A 21,853-nucleotide genomic window follows, 5' to 3' on the forward strand; every position below is an offset into this window, starting at 1 on the left:
ACAAGCACTACATATGGAAAGGAAAAACTGTTACCAGCCACTAAAAAAGTACACTGAAGTACACAGATCAGTGAAACTATTAAGCAACCACATAAACACATCTGTAAGATAACTAGCTAGCATCATGATGACAGGATCAAATTTATACATAACAATGTTAATCTTAAATGTAAATGGGTTAAATGCCCCAATTAAAAGATACAGAATGGCAAGCTGGATAAAGAGCCAAGCCCCATTGGTATGCTGTCTTCAAGAGACCCATCTAATGTGCAAAGACACACATAGGCTCAAAACAAAAGGATGGAGGAAATTTTACCAAGCAAATGGAAAACAGAAAAAAGCAGGGGTCATAATCCTACTTTCTGACAAAATAGACTTTAAACCAACAAAGATCAAAAAAGACAGAGATGGGTATTACATATGGTAAAGCATTCAATTCAACAAGAAGAACTAACTAATCCTAAATATATATACACTAATACAGGAGCACTTGGATTCATAAAACAAGTTCTTAGAGACCTTCAAAGAGACTTAGACTCCCACACAAAAATAGTGGGAGACTTTAACATCCCACTGACAATATTAGACAGATCATCAAGACAGAAAATTAACAAAGATATTCAGGACCTGAACTCAGCTTTGGATAAAGTGGACCTGATCGATATCTACAGAACTCATTACCCAAAAATGATAAGATATATATTCTTCTCATTGCCACATGGCACCTACTCTAAAATTGAAAACATAATTGGAAGTAAATACTTCTCAGCAAATGAAAAATAACTGACATAATAACAAACAGTCTCTCATACTACAGCATAATAAAATTAGAACTCAAGATTAAGAAACTCAAAGTCACACAACTACATGGAAATTGAACAACCTGCTCCTAAATGATTCCCAGATAAATAATGAAATTAAGGCAGAAATCAAGAAGTTATTTTTGAAACTGCTGAGAACAAAGAGACAATGTACCAGAATCTCTGGGACAGAGTTAAAGCAATGTTAAGAGGGAAATTTATAGCACTAAATGTCCACATCAAAAAGCTAGAAAGATCTCAAATCAACAACCTAGCATCACAACTAAAACAACTAGAGAACCAACAGCAAACAAACCCCAAAGCTAGCAGAAGACAAGAAGTAACCAAGATCAGAGAAGAACTGAAGGAGAGAGAGACACAAAAAACCCTTCAAGGGCCGGGCACAGTGGCTCGAGTCTGTAATCCCAGCACTTTGGGAGGCCGAGATGGGCAGATCACAAGGTCAGAAGATCGAGACCATCCTGGCTAACATGGTGAAACCCCATCTCTACTAAAAAATACAAAAAACTAGCTGGGCGAGGTGGTGGGTGCCTGTAGTCCCAGCTACTTGGGAGGCTGAGGCAGGAGAACAGTGTAAACCTGGGAGGCGGAGCTTGCAGTGAGCTGAGATCCGGCCACTGCACTCCAGCCTGAGCGACACAGCAAGACTCCGTCTCCAAAAAAAAAAAAAAACCCTTCAAAAAATCAACGAATCCAGAAGCTGATTTTTTTGAAAAAAAAAAAAAATAAATAAGTTAGATAGACTGCTAGCTAGACTAATAAAGAAGAAAAGAGAGAAGAACCAAATAGACACAATCAGAAATGATAAGGGGGATATCACCACTGACCCCACAGAAATACAAACAAACATCAGATAATACTATAAACACCTTTATGCACACAAACTAGAAGATCTAGAAGAAATGGATAAATTCCTGGACACAAACACCCTCCCAAAACTAAATCAGGAGGAAACTGAATCCCTAAAAAGACCAATGACAAGTTCTAAAATTGAGGCAGTAATAAACAGCCTAGCAACCACAAAAGCTCAGGACCAGACAGATTTACAGCTGAATCCTATCAGAGGTACAAAGAAGAGCTGGTGCTATTTCTATTGAAACTATTCCAAAAAATTGAAAAGGAGGGACTCCTTCCTAACTCAAAGAAGGTCATTATATAATGATAGAGAGGTCAATTCATCAAGAGGACATAATAATTGTAAATATAGTATATATGCACCCAGTATTGGAGCACCTAAATATATAAAGCAAATATCAATAGGTCTAAAGGGAAAAACGAGACTAGTTAAATAACAGTAGGGGACTTCACACCCCACTTTCAGCAATTGGGCAGATCATCCAGATAGAAAATCAATAAGGAAACATTGGACTTAAACTATGCTTTGGACCAAATGGACCTAACAGACATTTACAGAACATTTCATCCAACAGCAGCTGAATGCACATTTCTCTCAAGCACACATGGAACATTATTCAGTATAGATAATATGTTAGGCCACAAATAACAAATTTAAGAAGACTGAAATAATGTCAAGTATCTTTTCCAACCTCAATGGTATAAAACTAGAACTTGTTAACAGGAAGAATTTAGAAAAATTCACAAATACCTGGAAATTAAACAACATGCTCCTGAATAACCAATGGATCAAAGAAATCATAAGGGAAATTAGAAAATATCTTGAGACAAATGAAAGAGGAAACACAATATCAAAACTTATGAGATGTAGCAAAAACAATTCTAAGAGGTAAGGTTATAGCAATAAACGCCTACATCAAAAAAGAAGAAAGGTCTCAAACAGCCTAATGTTGCACCTCAAGGAAATAGAAAAAGTAGAACAAACTAAGCCCGAAGTTAGTGAAAGGGAAGAAATAAAGATTAGAGGTTAAATAAATGAAATAGAGACTAGAAAAACAAGAAAAAATATGAATAAAAGGAAGAGTTGGTTTTTTGAAAAGAAACAAAATTGACAAATCTTTAGTTACATTAAGAAAAAAAGAGAGAAGGCCGGGCGCGGTGGCTCAAGCCTGTAATCCCAGCACTTTGGGAGGCCGAGACGGGCGGATCACGAGGTCAGGAGATCAAGACCATCCTGGCTAACACGGTGAAACCCTGTCTCTACTAAAAAATACAAAAAAACTAGCCGGGCGAGGTGGCAGGCACCTGTAGTCCCAGCTACTCGGGAGGCTGAGGCAGGAGAATGGTGTAAACTCGGGCGGCAGAGCTTGCAGTGAGCTGGGATCCGGCCACTGCACTCCAGCTTGGGCGACAGAGCGAGACTCCATCTCAAAAAAAAAAAAAGAAAAAAAGAGAGAAAACTCAAATAAATAAACTCAGAATGAAAGAGGAGACATTATAATTGATACCACAGAAATACAAATGATCATAAGAGCCTACTACGAATAATTATTCACCAACAAATTAAATAACTTAGAAGAAACGGATAAAGTCCAAGAACATACAATCTACCAAGAAGGAATCAGGAAGAAATTGGAAATCTGAACAGACCAACAGTAAATATGGAGATTGAAACAGTAATAAAAAAATCTCCCATTAAAAAAAAAAAAGTACAGGACCTAATAGCTTCACTACAGAATTCTACCAAATATTTAAGAACTGATATTGATCTGGCATGGTGGTTCACACCTGTAATCCCAACACTTTGAGAGGCTGAGGCAGGAGGATTGTTCAAGGCCAAGAGTTAAAGACCAGCCTGGGCAATGTAGTGAGATCCTGTCTCTAAAAAAAAAAAAAATTAAAAAATTAAATAAAAAAATTAGCCAAGCATGGTGAGATAATAAATGTATGTTATTTTGAATCACTAAATTTTGTGATAATTTGTTATGCAGCAATAAACAAATAAAACAACATTCAACACAATGCCAATTAAAATCCCACTACAGAAATTGAAAAACTTATTCTAAGATTAATGAACTATAATAGCCAAAATAGCTCTGAAAAAGATTATTTATTCCACCTGACTTCAAGACTTAGTATAAAACTACAGTAATCAAGACAATGTCACTGATATCAACATAGACAAATAGATCAATGGAACAGAATAGAGTTCAGAACTAGGCCTATACATATATGGTCACTTGATTTTTTAACTTGTTATAATTTTTATTTTTGTGAGATGCACACTTTCCAAAAGATTTGCATTGTTCATACAGTAGTATTTTATAAGCCACATTAATAATGTTTTCATGCAACAAACTGTAAGGTTCAAAGTTGTTTGGCAATCTAATATTTTTACATTAATATTTTAGAGCTCATAATGTGGTGCTAGACTCCTAAAAGCCATCAGAATATTAGTCTCATTCTTTTGGAATCAGTTTACTAATAAGGATGGCAATAATCCAACATTTATGGATTTCTAGACAAGTAATGTATCCTTTACCACTTTTTGGTAATTGCTTTTTAATTGTTTTCTAAAAATTAACAAAATAGGAAAAATGTACAGAGCTTCACCATAAAAAATGGATGACACATAGTGCATGAAAAAATGCTCAACATCATTATTAATTAGAGAAACACAGATTAAAACCACAAGGAGATACCATTACATACATAATAGAATGGCTAAAATTAAAAAGGATTATACCAAGGGTTGACAAAGATATAGGAAAACAAACTCTCATACACTGCTGGCAGGAATGAAAATAGTACAACCATCTTGGAAAACAGTTTGGAAATTTTAAAAAATTAAACACACACAGTTTTAATCCATTCATGCTGTTATAACAAATACCACAGATTGGGTAACTTATAAAGAACAGAAATTTATCTCTCACAGTTCTTGAGGCTGGATGTACAAGATCGAGGTGCTGGCAGGTTCTGTGTCTGATGAGGGCCCAATCTCTGCTTCCAAGATGGAACCTGGTTGCTGCATCCTCCAGATTTGACAAATGCTGTGTCTTCATATGGTGGGAGAGGCAAACAGCTCCTTCACATCTTATTTATAAAGTCATTAATCCCATTCATAAGGGCAGAGCTTTCATGCCCTAATCACCTCCCCAAAAGCTCCAACTTCTAATACCATCAACTTGGTAATTAGGTTTCAATCTATGACATTTGGAGGGACACATACATTCAAACCATAGCATACAGCTATCATACGATCCAGTCATTCTACTCCTGGGTATTTACCCAAGAAAAACGGGAATACGTGTCCTTATAAAGACTGGTACATGAATGTTCACAGCAGCATTATTTCTAGTAGCAACAAACTGGTAATAACTCAAATGTCTATCAACTACTGAATGGTTAAACAAATTGTTATATATACATACAATGGAATCTACTCTGCAATAAAAAGGAATGAACTAATAATATACAAAGCAACATGAATATATTCAAATAATTGGGCTGAGTGCAGGAAGCCAGACATAAATGGATACATACTGCATGATTACGTTTATATAAAACTCTAGAAAAATGCAAACTAAACTATAGTGATGGAAAATAGATCAATGGTTTGGAAGAGAGAGGAAATGAAAGGAGTAGGGAAAAACAATTACAAAGGGGCATAAAGAAAGTTCTGAGGATGTGGTAATCTTGACTGTGATAATGGTTTCACAAGTATATACAAATGTGAAATTTTATCAAATTGTTCACAAATTGTTTGTTTTTTGAAACGGAGTCTCACTCTTGTCGCCCAGATCGGAGAGCAGTGGTGTGATCTTGGCTCACAGCAACCTCCACCAACCAGTTCAAGCGATTTTCCTGCCTCAGCCTCCGGAGTAGCTGGGATGATAGGCGCCTGCCACCACTCCTGGCTAAATTTTTGTATTTTTAGTAGAGACAGGGTTTCACCATGTTTGACAGGCTAGTCTTAAACTCCTGACTTCAGGTGATCCACCCGCTTCGGCCTCCCAAACTGCTGGGATTACAGGTGTGAGCCACCATGCCCAGCCTAAATTGTTCACTTTAAATATGTGTAGCTTATTGTACATTAATCATATCTCAGAAAAGTGTTTTTAATTACTAAGTTCTAGACAAATGAAAAATTTAAGCAACAAAAATGAAACTATGATATATACTCAAAAGAACTGAAAATAAGGATTTGAACAGATACTTATACACCAACATTCACTGGAACATTATTCACGACAGCAAAAAGGTGGAAACTGATGTATTCATCTACATGGAAGACAGGCACTCTTAAAACATTTTTTAGAAGTGTGAATTTCTACAATTGGAGGGCAATTAGGCAATATATACATTGAAAATGCACACACCCTTTGATCCAGCAATTTCACTAGAAGGAATTTTTCCTACATATATACCTATATATTTATGCAAAGATTTATATTATATAAGGTTTATGTCAGCATTTTTAGAGCAAAATTATACAAAATATTCATGAATATGGCATTGAAGATGAACTGTGTTTCAGCCATATCAAGGAAAATATTAAAGACATTAAAGAGGCCGGGCGCGGTGGCTCAAGCCTGTAATCCCAGCACTTTGGGAGGCCGAGACGGGCGAATCACGAGGTCAGGAGATCAAGACCATCCTGGCTAACATGGTGAAACCCCGTCTCTACTAAAAAAATACAAAAAACTAGCCAGGTGAGGTGGCGGGCGCCTGTAGTCCCAGCTACTCGGGAGGCTGAGGCAGGAGAATGGCGTAAACCTGGGAGGCAGAGCTTGCAGTGAGCTGAGATCCGGCCACTGCACTCCCGCCTGGATGACAGAGCCAGACTCTGTCTCAAAAAAAAAAAAAAAAAAGACATTAAAGAAAATGATATGTTCAAGATATATTTATTTTAGTAAATGAAATAAGACTGTAATCCTAGCATTTGGGGGGGTTCAGGTGGGACTTGGGAGGCTGAGGCAAGAGGAACCGTTGAACCCAGGAGTTAGAGGCTGCAGGGAGCTATGATTGTGTCACTGTGCTCCAACCTGGGTGACCTTGTAAGAAGAAAGAAGAAGAAAGAAGAAGAAGGAGAGAGAGGAGGAGGAGAGGAAGGAAGGAAGGAATGGAGGGAGGAAGGGAGGGAGGGAGGGACAGGAAGAAGGAGGAGGAGGAGAATAAGAAGGAGGAGGAGAATAAGAAGGAGGAGGAAGAGGGAAATAAGAGAGAAAAGTATCTATACTATGCTTCCCTTTGTGAATAAAACATTAAAATTCAATTTTTAATTTATGCTAGACTAGTCTGGAAAGATACACAAGAACCTGATACAAGTGATTGACTGAGGGAATAAAATAAAAATTAGAGATGAGAGACAAGGATGAGGAGAGAGTATGTTATACCTTCTTCTATCTTTTGAAGTTTATACCATTTATATGTATGCTTACTTTAAAAAATCAATTAATCTAAGTGACTAAAATAAAATAAATGCAAAGGCCTTCCATCAAGGAGGCCTCATCCCTGCTCCTCCAATCTTTCTCACAATTGCTTTCCAATCCATTCATCTGCACCTCTGCTAAAGATAGACTGCAGTTTTTAGTATCAAATGAACTCTGGCACATTCCTTGGGGTTCTGCATTTGTTAGGAATTTTCTCTCCCACCTGGAACAGTCCTTTTCCCTATAACCTGTACTTTTAGACAAAACTCCAAAATTAATCTCCCCAGGAACCCTCTCTGACCAAAATGATCCCCTCCATGCATTCTCTCCCTTGAAAGGTTGAGACCTGAACCTCAATAATATATCAAATTATTTGAAATAAGTCATTGGCTCTTGATTCATGTAAATTTGTCTTTTGAAACTAGATTTTTAAGTGTCTTGAAAGGAGAAAGCCAACATGACTCAAAGTCCTTGTACCCTTGACATCACCCAGCTTAGGAATGAGCATACTGAAGGCTTACCATGCCAGTGGGGTAAAGGATGGGATACTGGATGAATGTTCAAAGATTTTGAGCCCAAGAATTTTTTTCTCCACTTTTGGCTGTAACCATTCTCACCAAGGCAACATCTTCTAAGGATATTCAGAAATCAATGGCTGTTAGGGAAGTATTGCAATATTCATGGAGGTTAAGCAGGTAACATAAATGTATAAATTAATGGGCAGAGTATAGGAGTGATGGGTCCTGAGGCAAAAGTGGAAAACATCTGCCCTGCTTTAAAAGTTTCCAGAATCCAACTCAAGCAAACAATAAAAATCCTACAAGCAAACAGAATACATCCAGAGATGAACAGATCTGACCATAAGCAGCAACCAGTTTGTGACCCAAAGCCAGAAATGGCTACTAATCCATCCCTACAGGCATTCATCTCCCTGAGCAGGCAGAATGCTGTAACAAGGACAGAGGCAGCTCTAGAAAACCATGCTTTGGACAGAACTCCAGAAGTGAGCCACATTAATGTGCTTCCAAAAGATTGCAGCGTTTACAATCTCTCTCCACCTTGGCCTCTCCCTACCACCCTACCACATAAGCCGTGATCCCCTTCCTGCACCTCTGTTACCAATCACCCATTGCCTGAAACACCAAAGATCTCCATTTCCAAGCCATAACCAGACTCCACCCTCCCTAAATTCATGTGTGCTTCTCAGGTATATTTCCAAAACAAGTGGGAGAGTTAGTGGAGGTTCCTCTGGCCTAACCACCCCTTCTCATAAGGTGCCCCCTATGCCAAAGCACTCAGTTTTCTGAGGACAGGTGACCATACAGTTGTGAAGGAGAGAGCTGAGCCATCAGGCTGGTATAGGGAGTGGAGAGTGAAGACGGACTAGGAAATAGACACTGCCTGTGGCACCTTCAGTCCCAGGCTCAAAACACCCTCATCTACAGACTGAATCACCACATGAGCTTCCCTACTACATGTGCCTTATGAAACGGGAGGGCTTTGTGATGCAGTCCTAGTTCCATCCTCTGTGAGGTGGACATGACAAGGCCTAGCACTGGAAGTCATTAGGTACCAGAACTCTGAATGCCCAGATATAGGGATGGCTGATCTCATGCTAATGAGGTTTAGACCATGTTGAGTCCTACTTTTGTTCTGTGGGATGTTGGATATCCCTTATACACCTATGGCTCCATCTTCATCATTATTCTAATCATCTGGCAAGTGAAAAGGAGCCACCATGAATTGAACTTGGAAGCTAAAAGGAGCTGCTGCTGGGTAGGGCAACACTATGATTCCAACTGAACTAATTAAGCCTCAGATAATATGCTTTTACGCTCCAGAGTCCTTCCTTATTGACCCCACTGCCCCTCTCCCCCAAGTTTTATGCCATACCTTTAGTTACTTTTATAGTCTTTTCCTCCTCAGATCCTAAAAGTAATTCCTTACCAGGTCTTCCCTGAACCATACTCTAATTGAAAAGCCAAGAAGCTTTCCATTTGACTTGAATAGAGACCTAGATGATATGGGATCTATCTCACTGGATCTCAGAAGACCTCACAATATGGGAGATTTTTTTGGTTGGTGGCCCTTTAAGGTGTTTATAAACTGAAGTCTTTGGGTATTAGAACCACACACTCTTTGATCTGTACCATCCTTTCTCTTGCTTCATCCTCAGCATCCAGCAGGACTTATCTGGGAATCAGATGGGAGGTATAGAATATGGAAAAGCCTCCAGGTGAATCAGAAATAAGCAGAGAGGGAAAATGGGGTAAAAAGGTGGAATAGGCAAAGAAAATCCAGGAGAGTGTATAAAACATAGATAGATATACAGAAAGGGAGTGGAAAATATATGTAAGTCTCATTTTGGACATGAGAAAGAAAATGGCGTCCCAGCTTCACATTCTAATGTTTTTGTCTTTTAAGCGTCACCAAAAAGTCAGGCAAAGAGCTAGAGATGCAGCATCAACAGGTAAAGTCCCAATCTCTCCTCTGACTCCCTTCCACTGTGGGTGTTTCCCATGAATCCTGTCCCTCTATGACCCCTGGAGCCAAGAGCCAGGTGCTCTGCCACTGAAGGCTCCAGTTCCCCAGACTGAAACTTCCATGGGTGGGAAATCTTACCTCGGAAACATTCCAAAAGTCTCTACATTATTCCTTTGGGAATAAAGAACTGAGGAAATAGTGCAGATGTCCTTAGCTGTGTCATTTACTAATTTTAAAACCTGTGGAAGTCACTTCATCTGTCAGTCTTTTTTGCCATAACATGGGCATCTGATGATTCTCTCACTCACAGTATGGTTGTTAAGGTCAAAGAAAAATGGGCACAGGAGAACAAGTCATCAAGTCATGATTCATTACACTGTGCACAGAAAGGCCTTAAAGCATTTATAATTAGGGTTCTCAGTGTCTTCTTGCTGAGAGTCAAAGGCCTACAACCTCCTATAGCTACTCTGAAAACTCTACCATGCCACTGTCTACTATAACATTGTCTTCTGGTTCCTCAGCTAGGAGACTTTCTCAGGAAGAAGCTGAGAAGCCACAAGAGCTGCTCTCTGTCATGAAAAGGTGATCTATTGCTGTTTGCAGTCTCTAAACACCAGCCTGGCCTGTGGTGATTTTTTCATTTAGCCTGGGGCAGGACTGAGGAGATGGAAAAATGGCTGGGAGGGAGACATACACAGTGGAGGCTGGTTCACTAGTTGAGAGGGTTGTAAAGGCATAATCATCTCAGGAGGAAAGAGTCATCCAATACTGATTTGGGATAGGGTCACAGTAATTCTGAAATTCAGGATTTTACTAGTACATTATTCATAAAAGACATTATATGGGGTTCTACTCAGTTCTGAGATACGTTATCCAATCAAGAGAATGGATTTTGCATGAGGAAGTCACCCATGTCGTATTCTCTTTACAGCTACACCCTTACATGCGCAGACTCAGCTGAGCAAGATGAACCCTGATGATATTACCTCCTTTAGTTCTATATTCAGGGAGTCCAGTTCCTGACACAGCCCTAAGACAGGAGCCTATCATCTTATCCTCTTAAGATTTCTAGAGAAAAAGATTGATTCCCAGGAGATGTTGGGTACATCATCAGGGATATCTCATAGTCCCCAGAATGCACAAGTACCACATAAACCTCATTTTCCACAGTTTAGATGTACTGAAAACTAGGCTTTGGGTTTCTTAGCCTCAAATGAGACTGCAAGACAGTTCTGCCTTGTGATATTCCTGGTTATGCCCCATAAACTAACCAACTGACTCTTCCACATGCTCGGTTCCTTTCTCCTAGTTCAGCTTCTCAACAAGGCCAACACAGAACTCAGCTCCCAGTCTTCTCTGAGGGCCGTGCCCTTCTGTGAGTTTTCTGAGGCCTTGTCCAACAAGCCCTAACCCCGAGCCCACCATACCTTACCAAATGCCATTTTCTTAAGAAGAAAAGTAGAGGAGTAGACATGAAGGAGGTATAGGCTTCTAGACTTGTGGGACTAGGGAAGGGCAACGCCAACCCTAGCCCACACTCTTCCAAGAAGGTAGATGTCACTCCATCATTAATGTTTGCCATGTTTCCCTTTCCAGCCTGGGCTGGCTTCCTCCGGAGGGAAGTGTGCGGCGAATCCTATGTACAGATCCTTGTTGCCAAATTTGCAGTGCCATGGCTCTGGAGATTCAGCAATTGCTGGTGGGTGAGAACGACCAGATCTCCCCAACTTTATCGAGGAGCCCATCACAAGTCTCTTCTTGCCTAGAGATCTTGTCTGTGTCTAGTGTATCCTTTGAGCAGAGTCTAGAGCTCCGTTCTAGAAACACCAGAGAACTTTCACTGGCATCTGTAACCCCAACACTGTCACAATTAACAGATGAGGAATCTTTAACCCAGTCAGCTGCCCAGTCAACGTATGCAGATGGCATACAAGATTACTGGGCTGATCACCTCCAGCTAGGGCAGGAATTTCAAGTGCCAGATGTGCTCACAGGCCCAAACACCACAGCTTCTTCAAGGCTTGAGGAGCCAAGGGTTCCACTGAACCAGGAGGAGATGATGCAGAGCAACCCCAGCTTTGTCCAGGGGAACCAAGGCCAGCATCACTTGAATTCCCAGGTCTCCTTACTGTCCCTGAACCCAGAAACCCTGAACCCGACGCATCCGATGGCCTTGCATATGGTCCTTCCTGCCCACCCGCCATTTCTCAGTCCTGAAGTGCTGAGGCTTCTTGAGGTACATGTTAAAAAATGGATGCATTTCCAGAGGTGGGGGCTCCCAAGACGTGTGGAGGAGTCCCTGAGGCAGCTTATGCCAAACCCACCATTGTATTACCAATCTGGAAATGACCAGCCAGTTTCTTTCAACCTGAATATTTCTCAGGTCTCTCTTCATAGATTTGAGACCATTTCCCTCCAGACCTGGTGTTCATGTGTGGCTGGCCAGCCCATCCAGACCTTCTGGGTTTCTGAATGGTCCACTATGAACCCAGAACAAAGACACCACTGTCAGCAAAGCCCAAACCCTATGGCTCTAGCCTTGCCCTCTCCAGCCCTTAAAGCCCTACATGACCCCCATCTACTGTCTGGGGGACAAGATAATGACTCAGGGAGTGATCTCCCGCAGAAATACAGCCAACTATTCAGTGGGCTCCCTTCTCTGCACAGTGAGTCCCTGGTTGCCACTTTCATGGGATCTCAAGGCCTCCCCAAGAATGAAAATGTGCCCAAGCCCCCTTTGAAGGATCCTTTTCTCTTCAACAAGCTCTCCTTCCCTCAACTGCTTCCTAAAACTCCACCCCAGTCAGCCCCACGCTCTTCCCTACTTTCCCCAAATTGGGTGTCTCCATCTGACCATCAACAAGCTCAGATCAATGTCCCATTTCTGACTCTGGCCGAGTATGAAGCCTTGGAGTGGCACCTGCTACAGAGGCAACTCCAGCTTCAGTGGGGCTGGCCAGCTGCCCTCCAGAGGTCTCAGCACACCCAGTGCCTCATGCAGCATGAGCCCTGTGCCAAAGCTCAGTCTCCTGAGACCATGACAACTTCCCAGCCAGGGAAGTCCATCTCAGTGCTCACCAGGGAGCTACTCTTCTTCCCGGAGCATGCCCGGAAGCTGCTGGAATTCCACATCCAGAAACAGCTGATTCACCATCGCTGGGGCCTGCCTCAGAAGATCCAGCAGTCCATCCATTTGCTCCTTACCTCCACTAACCAACAGACTGTGTCCTACAGCAGCACAGCCCTAGCCAATGTGAGCATCCCCCAGCCTGTAGCCCTAGAGGCCAACGGGGCTTGTGATGTGCTGTCACCCACTGTGGCCCCAGTGTCCATCCCCATGCCACACTTGTTAACCCAGGCCAAGGTAATATTGCAGAACCACATGGACTCCAAATGTGGACAGATCCACCAGGGCAAGATCCCTGCCTGTGTACATAGGTCCAGGGACTGCAGAATTCCTGGGGTCCTGGCAGTGGCTCCTTTACCCTGCATTCCAGAAAACCAGCTCCTGGAACTGCAGGCAGCAAGTGACCCAGACCTACATCACAAAGTTATGCCCTGGATGCCAACGGCCCTTGATCAGCAGCAACAGCTCTTACCAGGTACTGTCACTCAACACCCTAAGCTGCTCCGAGTCTTGTCCGTGGAAGCCATTGAGAAACTGGAGACAACTTTACGGCACAAGTATCTGGCCTTCCTGTCGGGTCTCCCTGCTCTGTATTATGTGGCGCTCTCCAGGGCCCTGGCCCCGGCAGTCACTAGCCAATCTGTCATCACAGAGATGGTGCCTGAGCCTGTGGAAATCCCAGCAGAGCCTCTGACTCAGATGGTTTCATTTGAAGAACAGTGTATAAGCCTTGGGCCATGCCCTCAAGGCAACAATGAGAGTTGTACAGACGTTGCAAAAGAATTCCAGTCTGTAGTGCCGGTAAAAGGAACAATGGAGACGCTGCCTCTAGAAAGCCAGACACAACCTGCTAGCCCCCACTCACTCCAGACACATATCTTGACCAAACTAAACTTCCACCTGAGAAAAAAGGTCCTAGAGATACAATGGGGAATTCCCATTAAGGCAAGGGAGTCCAGGGAACAAACTGCTGCAGCACCAGAGAACATATCCACACAGAAGTCTCTTGAAAGTCTAAACCACCAAGGAGAGGCATTGCTCCAAGAACTGCCCATCCCACCAGACACTCTTCCTGCCCCTAATCCAGAATGGGTTCACCTTAAAGAACAGCTGGCCAATGACTTGAAGGCAGTGCAGCAGAACCAAAAGCAATCTAGTTCCAAAGCAGTACCCCATGGTTCTGCCCACTGGGTCTCCAGGATTTCACAACCCAGTGGGGACATGACAGAGGCCCACATGCTTTGTATTCGGGTGGAGGCCAGTGTGAACAAGCCCAGCATGGAGGAACCCTGGGGCCCTGAGCCTCAAAGCCCTGGCAAGAGCAAGGACCCAGCTCGTGTGCCCATGCTAGCAGGAAAGAGAGAGGACCCAGAGGAAACCAAAGCAGCCAGGGACCATGGAGAAGGGGATGAGGGGTTTGGGCACTCCTCAACCAGAGGAGAAAGATGCCCTGCTGAAGACCAGAGGCCAGCACGGATGCTTCCAAACCAGACACCCCGAGGCTTCTGGCGATGGAGCCGTAGCTTTCATCTTGCTGATCCCTGTCAACACAGCTCCCAGCATCACCCTCAGCTTAAGCTCCCACAGCTACCTCCACGATTCCCTGGGGGTAAAGAGTCTGAGAATGACCTGCAAGACAGTCAAACCAAGCTAAATGTCATCCTTGAACCAGTGACAATTCCTGAGAATGCCCAGACTGTGGTGCCCCAGGCTTCACAGAGTCAGACTTTCCTGAGCCAACCAACTCAGGGTAAGCCTTTTCTGGGCCAAACTTTGCAAGGCCAGGTTTTGCATGGGCAGGTGATGCCAGCCCATACACAAAAGAAGCCCAGCCTTCCAGAGTCTAGCTTGAGAAATAAAATTAAATCTTTTCTGCAGCGTATTAACCCTAAGACAAAAGGCAAAGGGCATGAGGACTCCATGTTCTCAGCTGCTGCGAAGGTGGCCAAAACCAGAAAAGAAAATGTTGCAAACAGCCTGGCTCCAGCCAAGAGCGCTGTGGGAAGAAGTAAGACAGAGAAGCTGACAGGGTACTCCAAGGCCCAATCTTGTTCTGCTGAGAAGCTGGTGGGCCCAGCTTTCTTGGATGGTCCCCAGTCCCTAGACAACAAGCCGTGGCTACACTCCAGACAAGCTGGCTCTGCCTCAGCCCTGGGACACCTCTGCCACTGCCCTCATCACTGTCCTCGAGAGGCTTGTGCCCCCCAACCAGGGCACCCACCCTAGCTCCTGACCCTCAGTTCAGATAGAAACATTGGTCTGCTCAAGGAGAACACACAGAGCCATGAAAAAGAGTTTATAGGCTCCCCAGCTGCTGCAGCCCTCCAGAGGACCAGTATCGTCATTTCCATAAATATGCTGGTGGGGCAGGGTGCCACCAGAAATACACTCTCTATTTCTCAGCAATACGTTGCCTGTCTGCTCCTTACCTCCACTGTATTGTGTTAAGGGAAGGTGTGAGGGAGGGTAAAAAGACCTTCCTGTCTACGGAAGGAGCTTTAACCCACCATTCAGATGGTTCATTTTAGAGGGGTGCCACAGTATTCCCTCCTTGAGGAGATGCTTTTGTGTTTATCAAAACACAATATCTAATATGACAGATGTCAGATCCAGATGACAGACTCTCCTCTGACTTCTCCCTGTTTTTACTGGGAAGATCTTTTTAGAAAAGCCATCTTGGAGCCGGCTGTAATCCTGCTGCCTGTTTACTACCTCCACTGCCTCTCAGTTGCATGAAATGGAAGCCTCTTGGAATGAGATCACAGTAGAAAATGGAGAAGGGCTTGTCCCACAGGCCCAGGGTTTGGTAGGGAGCAGGGGCATGTAGTTGGAGGTCTGAGTACCTGTGACAAAAGCTGATTCTCATGCCTGACCAGGGCATAAGAATGGAGAAAAGACAGTTTGCTTGGTGCTAAAATGAGCCTAGAGCCAGGAGGCAAACCCAAGGCCCAAGTGCTTTGGGGAGGGATCACTGAGCTTGGTTCTGCTTGCCCTTAGTGGGATGAAGGGCAGGGACTTGAGCACTGAAGTTTCTGGGAAAGAACCACAAATATAAGAGATTTTCTAAACACATGTGAGCCTGTCAAGTTACTGCCAGCAGCTTATACCCAGCCCTACTGTTTCTATACCACCTGTGCCTAGAGTCCTTCTCTACCACCCTCCTTGCCATGATCCTTGCTCTTTGACTTTACCTTCACAGTAACTAACAGTGGGCACCCAGTCAGCTGAAGCCCCACCCAGGATCCACCTGGTGCCTTTCCCGCAGGGGTTGACTCCTACACTTTTTCCGGCCAAGGATGGCTCACCCTTCTACATCTCTTCATTGTGTGCCACTGCATTTCTGAAAACACCAAAGTCAATCACTTTGGCTGTCAAAAGAAGAGAAGGCTTTTGGAAAGTTAACACAGAAAGTGACCACAAATCTAGAATTTAATGCCACACACGAGTCTAACAACGAGATCAGCTGCTCATAACTGAGGTGATGGGACTCTGGCCCTTTTGCCTCCCTCTAGGAATGTCCAATATTTTGCTATTCAGGGAAATACATAGTTATTATTAATTGAAATATTATGTGGAATTCTCTGAAACCTTTGGAATGAAATGAAGAAGTCCAAGAGGGAGGTTGAGTGGCAAGCTGAGATCTGTAAGGAGCTGCTAAGAAATGTAAGCCCCTCCAAATGATCCTATTCACATTCTCCCTCACACACAGATTAAACAAAGTCCCTCCTACAGACCTGCTTTGGGAGGTCTCTCAGTGTAGCTTGCCATACCAAGACATTCCTAGAGTTCTTTCCTGCTACCTTTTCAGTTGAGCCTCCCACCCTGATCTCAGCACCATCACTGGGTGAGTGATCCACCACCAAAGGCAGCTTTGGTAATCCTGGCCACACATCAAGCCTCTTAATAAGGGCCATCATACTCATATTCCCTGGACCCTCTAAGGAGACCTAAAGGGACCTTGTCCTTCCTTCTCCAGTTACTTGGGTTAAGGTAGGCACTAGTCTCCCTGGAACCCCTGACCTCTTAAGGAGCCAAGGCAGAACAGACTAGCTCAAGGTTGTGCTTGCTCCACTCAATAGGTTAAACATGAGTAAAAGATTTGGGTCACCCCCTTCCCTCTGGAAGGAAATTTCTGGCTGAAGTGACCAAAGAATGATTTTAGGGCAAAATAATAAACATGAACAAAGGGCAATAAAACAGCACAAAGAAAATATTACAAAATTCTTGAGCAAGTGTTTTTGTAACTTTTAGGACAAATGTCTGACCCTGTGGGGAGAATGCAGATTTTAAGGTCAAAGTCACAAGAATGGAATGTGGGGAAAAATGAAGTTTAGAATTCTAGCTCAGATATTTGACGAGTTACTTAACATTTCTGAGCCCCAGTTTCTTTATCTGGAAAAGGGGGATAATTGTACATCCATACCCCAAACCTCAATTACTGTTAATGTACTGGTGATTCTCAAAGCCACATTTCTGACCCAGTCTTTCCCCTGAGCTCCAAACTATATATTCAACAACTGACACAAAACTCTATCTTGTTACAAAGACAATGCAAATTAATTCAAAACCTCTACCTCACCAAATTGATTTCCAAAGTCAGGGAATGTTATCACTATACATTCACTTTTTTGCTCAGTTCATACATCAAGACAGTCACTGGGTTCTAATCTGGATGACTCTCAAGTTAGCCCCCTTTCCTCTATTTTTACTGACTTTCCTTGTAGTTAGTTTCTCATCCTTAACTTGCCTGAATGGTTAAAATATGCCTCATTACCCCAGGGCCTAAGAAAGTAGCTAATGCATAGTAATATCTTATATTAGTTGAATCCAACTCTGTGCTGGGGAGGCAGAGAAAGCGTTATATCTTTGTGACGAGTGCTATAAGGTGTGAGGTTGTGCCACAGGAGGAAGTAATTAGCTGGTCAGGAGGATCCCAGAAGGTCACAATAAAAATTACTTTGAAAAACATCTCACATTCAACCATCAAAATATTGGAGTACTTACTATGTGCCAAGTACTATGCCAAACACAACAAACAAGACACAAGCCTTGCCCCAGAGGAGCTCATCATCTCATGAGGTAGATAGTCTCATAGGTTCAAATTGCCTAATCAACATATATATTTGGATATCAAATTTTCATCTCAACCTATACAAAAATGAACTCTTGATTCCCTGCCCATCCACCACCATCATCCATTTACACACACCAAATCTGCTCCAATCATGGTATTTCTCACATTAGTTAAGGACAATTCCATCTTTCCAGTAATTCAGGACAAAAACAATAGTGTCATTCTTGAATTTTTTTCCCTAACAGTCCACATCTGTTCCATCAGTAAATCCTGTTGTCTTTACTTCAAAAATCCATCCAGAACATGACCACTTCTCACCCTCTCTACTGCTACCATTACTGCAGTCACTTCATAAGGTCTCCCTTTTATGCTGACACCATATCCCCAACAGTCTATCTTCAACATAGAAGCAAGCCTGATGGTCCTCAGGGAGGGTCCTGGTTGCAGATAACAGACAGATGGATATAGATATAGATATAGATATAGATACAGACATAGATATAGATATAGATAAAACCATGCAACTGGATAACATCACCATGGAACTAAGTGTAAATGGAGAGATCTAAAGACTGGGCTAGGGGCCGGGCGCGGTGGCTCAAGCCTGTAATCCCAGCACTTTGGGAGGCCGAGACGGGCGGATCACGAGGTCGGGAGATCGAGACCATCCTGGCTAACACGGTGAAACCCCGTCTCTACTAAAAAAATACAAAAAACTAGCCGGGCGAGGTGGTGGGCGCCTGTAGTCCAGCTACTCGGGAGGCTGAGGCAGGAGAATGGCGTGAACCCGGGAGGCGGAGCTTGCAGTGAGCTGAGATCCGGCCACTGCACTCCAGCCTGGGCGACAGAGCGAGACTCCGTCTCAAAAAAAAAAAAAAAAAAAAAAAAAAAAAAAAAAAAAAAGACTGGGCTAGGACACTCTAAAGTTAACTGGGAATAAAAGGAGGAACCAGTAAGTAGAGGAACAAAGAAGCAGTAGCCAGTGAGGTAGGAAGAAAAACAGAAGAGTGTGGTGTACTGAAAGCAAAGAGAGGAAAGTATTTCAAAGAGAAAGTGATCAATTGCATAACCAGTTGCCAACTAGTCAAGTAAGATGAACAGCATTCTATTTAAAAATATAGAGATCCTGTGCGACATTAAGAAAAATAGAATTAGATGAGTGATGAAGGTGTGACAGGAGTGGATTCAAGATACAATGGAAGGAGAGCAATTGGTGATAGCAAGTATAATCATGTATTCAAGGAGGTTTGTTCCAGAGAGGTGCAGAAAAAAGAGGAACTAGCAGAAAGAGAACATGGGATTCAGAAAGAGTTTTTGAAAAATATGAGATACATAGCATGTTGGATGTTGATGGGAAAGATTCAGTTGAGAGGGATAAACTGATGAGGAAAAGAGGGAAGAGCTACTGGAGCAATGCCCTGTTGTAGAGGACACAGAATAGAAATGAATTCCCAAGTCAAGGGGCTGGCTTTGGCTAAAAGTACAGACACTGGTGGTAGATAGAAGGCATTGTTAATGAGAGGGGACTCTGTGGATGAGGGAAGAAAAAGGTTTCTTTTACATATAAGAGAGCATGGGCACAGACCCAGAGGTACGAGTGAGGAGCTGGGAAGGGGGTGTGGCTGTGGGAAGGGGGAATGGCATGCAGAGCCAAAGCTAGAAAGCAGGAGGTAGAGAGCGATTCTGGAAGTTACTATGGAAAGTTTTTATTAGGGCCCAAGCAGTTGGTGGCAGTGTGAGTGGTAGGTGGGCGGGGAAAGGTGGTTAAAAGTTGCTGATGATATCTGTGCAGCAGGTGCTCTTGGAAGACCGTACCAGCAAGAGAGATCACAGAAAAAGCTCTAAATGCATGGAGGCTGAGCAAGGGCATGGGGCTGGAAATGGAGAAATAGGGCAAAGGTGTCTTCCCAGTGCTCAGTGAGATGAGGGATCAAGGGGGTTATATGGGTGGGAGGAGAGGACAGGGAAGCAGGAAGACAAATAGGCTGCCCTGAGAAGATGGAAGGGACATAGATTTTGGACAGCTATTATCCCTCAGGAGATGGCACTTCCGCATTCCCCTTCTGACCTACCACAGAGGAGCCAAGAGCTAGACAAAAGGCGAGAAGTACTGTGACTTCTTTATGACATGTTTTGAGGGACAGTGGGATGTTCCTGGTTCCTAAGGAAACCCAGGATCACTCACCATCTCATCATCAGGAGGAGGTGGTGGCAGGACTTGCTTCCTCTGATAGGACCCCAGCATTTAGCACAATGTGTCCACTGCTTGAATACAGAAGATCCAGGATGGGAAGAAACATGCACGTGTCCCTGCTCTCAATGCTGATTCTGTGCCTAAGGGATGGGGGCCCAGCCCATGGATGGTCTCCAGGACGGAGAAGCACAAGGTTCAGGCCTGCTGAACTAACATTCAACAGGTGTTTTTCTAAAGCATCCCCAAAGAGCAAAGGAGGTCTTGTGACAGGCACATCCTCCCTCCCTGGTGGGAGCGGGGCAGGCAGCCACACAGCTAGGAGAATAGAGGGAGGCCCAGAACAAAGTGAATTGACTCAGGAGGGTCACAGCAGCATCAGGTAGGGAGCCAGGGGTTAGCATGCACACATCCTGGTTTAGGGTGGAGCGGGTCCTTTCCATGGTTCCCTGCAGGCTCCTACCTGCTTGAGGCCAGCATGGGCTCATGCTGCTGACAGAAGTCCCAGGGGCAGAGAAATGAGCTGAAACTGATAGCTTCAGGATTCTGAGTTCTTGGCAAAGTCAAGAGCTAAGAGAAATCGAGGTCATAGCCTATGACTTACGTGGAATGCTGATGGTGGGTGAAGCCTTGCTCATCCCATAATCCCTGCACAAATCCATGTTCTATCTTCCCCAGGGTGAAGAGAGGCAAGAAGCAAAAGTCACATGAAGGGTATAAACTCAAGAATTTACTACTTCAGATTTGGGGGTAGATGCTAGGAATACATCAGTGATTGCCTAGGATCTTTGGGTTCACCTTTGGCACACTCAGGTAACATCATGTCATGGTGAATGGCCCTGACCTTCTAGAGCTCTTCTCTTGGGCTTTCCAGAAGGGCACTTCAGAATTGGCTAGAGGGAATTTCAGGAAACCAACCACCAGCAATGGGAGGAGGGTGGCTTCTCCACAACACCATTTTTGTTCAACGCTGGGTTGTTGAGGGCAGGGACCGTGGCTGCTTCACTTCTGTACCTGCTCACTGCAGCCCAGGCAGGGAAGGCAAGGGATACAGGATAAACACAGGAATAGACTCCATGGAGACACTGCTTCCTGCACCACGTAGAAGGTGGCTGGGCCTCTGCTGCTTAACCAGCCAACCAGGGCCGAATGCTCTACCTGGCCGCTGGAGCCCATGGTCTAGGCCAGGCCTGTCATAGATGGAAGGGCCAGAATGGCCTCTGTGTCCACTGCAGAGACAGAAGAGAAGGGAGGACTTCCTTGAGCTCAGGTGGGAATATGAGAGGTAAGCACAATGCAGGCATGTAAAGTGCTTGGGGACACAAAGGAGCAGATGCCTCACAGGGCTGACCAGGCTTGCAGAGGTCTGTGCATTCTCATGCCCGAAGACAGTGAGGCCAGGACCCTGGGAAAGCATGGGAAGGGAGAGGGGGGCCTGGGAAGGGGCCAGTGAGATCGGTTTCCAGAAGGAGGGGTGGGTGCTGCCAACTGCCCCCCTTTCCTGACTTGTCCCTCTCCTCCACTATAAACTTCTCTCGTGTTCTTGCCTGGTCCATGGCCAGGCAAGCAGCATACTAGGGAATTTCCAGAGTGTGTCAATTCCAAGGTCAGGCCTAATACAAAGGCCACAGGGGCACGTCCCTGGGCAGGCAGACTGATCCATGGGAATCCAGACGGGGGGAAGGGAAGCCCCCCTTGCAGTAAATTGTGCTAGCAGCAAGTGTGTGTCAGGGGTGTGTCAGGGGAGAGGGGAAAGATACAGTGTGGGGCCAGGGCAGAATGACACATATGGTTTTGCCATAATGGCAAAAACCACAATTACTTTTGCACCAACCTAAGAGTTCAGAGTAAGCACAGACATGTCAA

At 44.0% G+C, this 21,853-nt stretch overlaps 2 protein-coding genes across 9 annotated transcripts in view; one reads left to right on the forward strand and one right to left on the reverse strand.

Annotated features, from left to right (window-relative positions):
- PHF24 (PHD finger protein 24) overlaps nt 1-21,853 on the reverse strand; it is a 293,212-nt gene that overhangs the window by 116,155 nt on the left and 155,204 nt on the right. The gene's annotated exons all lie outside the window — the stretch shown is intronic.
- On the forward strand, nt 8,744-14,948 carry LOC699468 (protein SPATA31F1-like). Its single transcript, XM_001092547.5, has 4 exons — nt 8,744-8,887; nt 9,536-9,581; nt 10,117-10,177; nt 11,192-14,948. Exons 1-4 carry the CDS (start codon nt 8,744-8,746, stop codon nt 14,946-14,948), a joined length of 4,008 nt encoding a protein of 1,335 aa, XP_001092547.2.

The sequence above is a fragment of the Macaca mulatta genome, chromosome 15 (assembly GCF_049350105.2).
Source record: "Macaca mulatta isolate MMU2019108-1 chromosome 15, T2T-MMU8v2.0, whole genome shotgun sequence".
Taxonomy (NCBI): Eukaryota; Metazoa; Chordata; class Mammalia; order Primates; family Cercopithecidae; genus Macaca; species Macaca mulatta.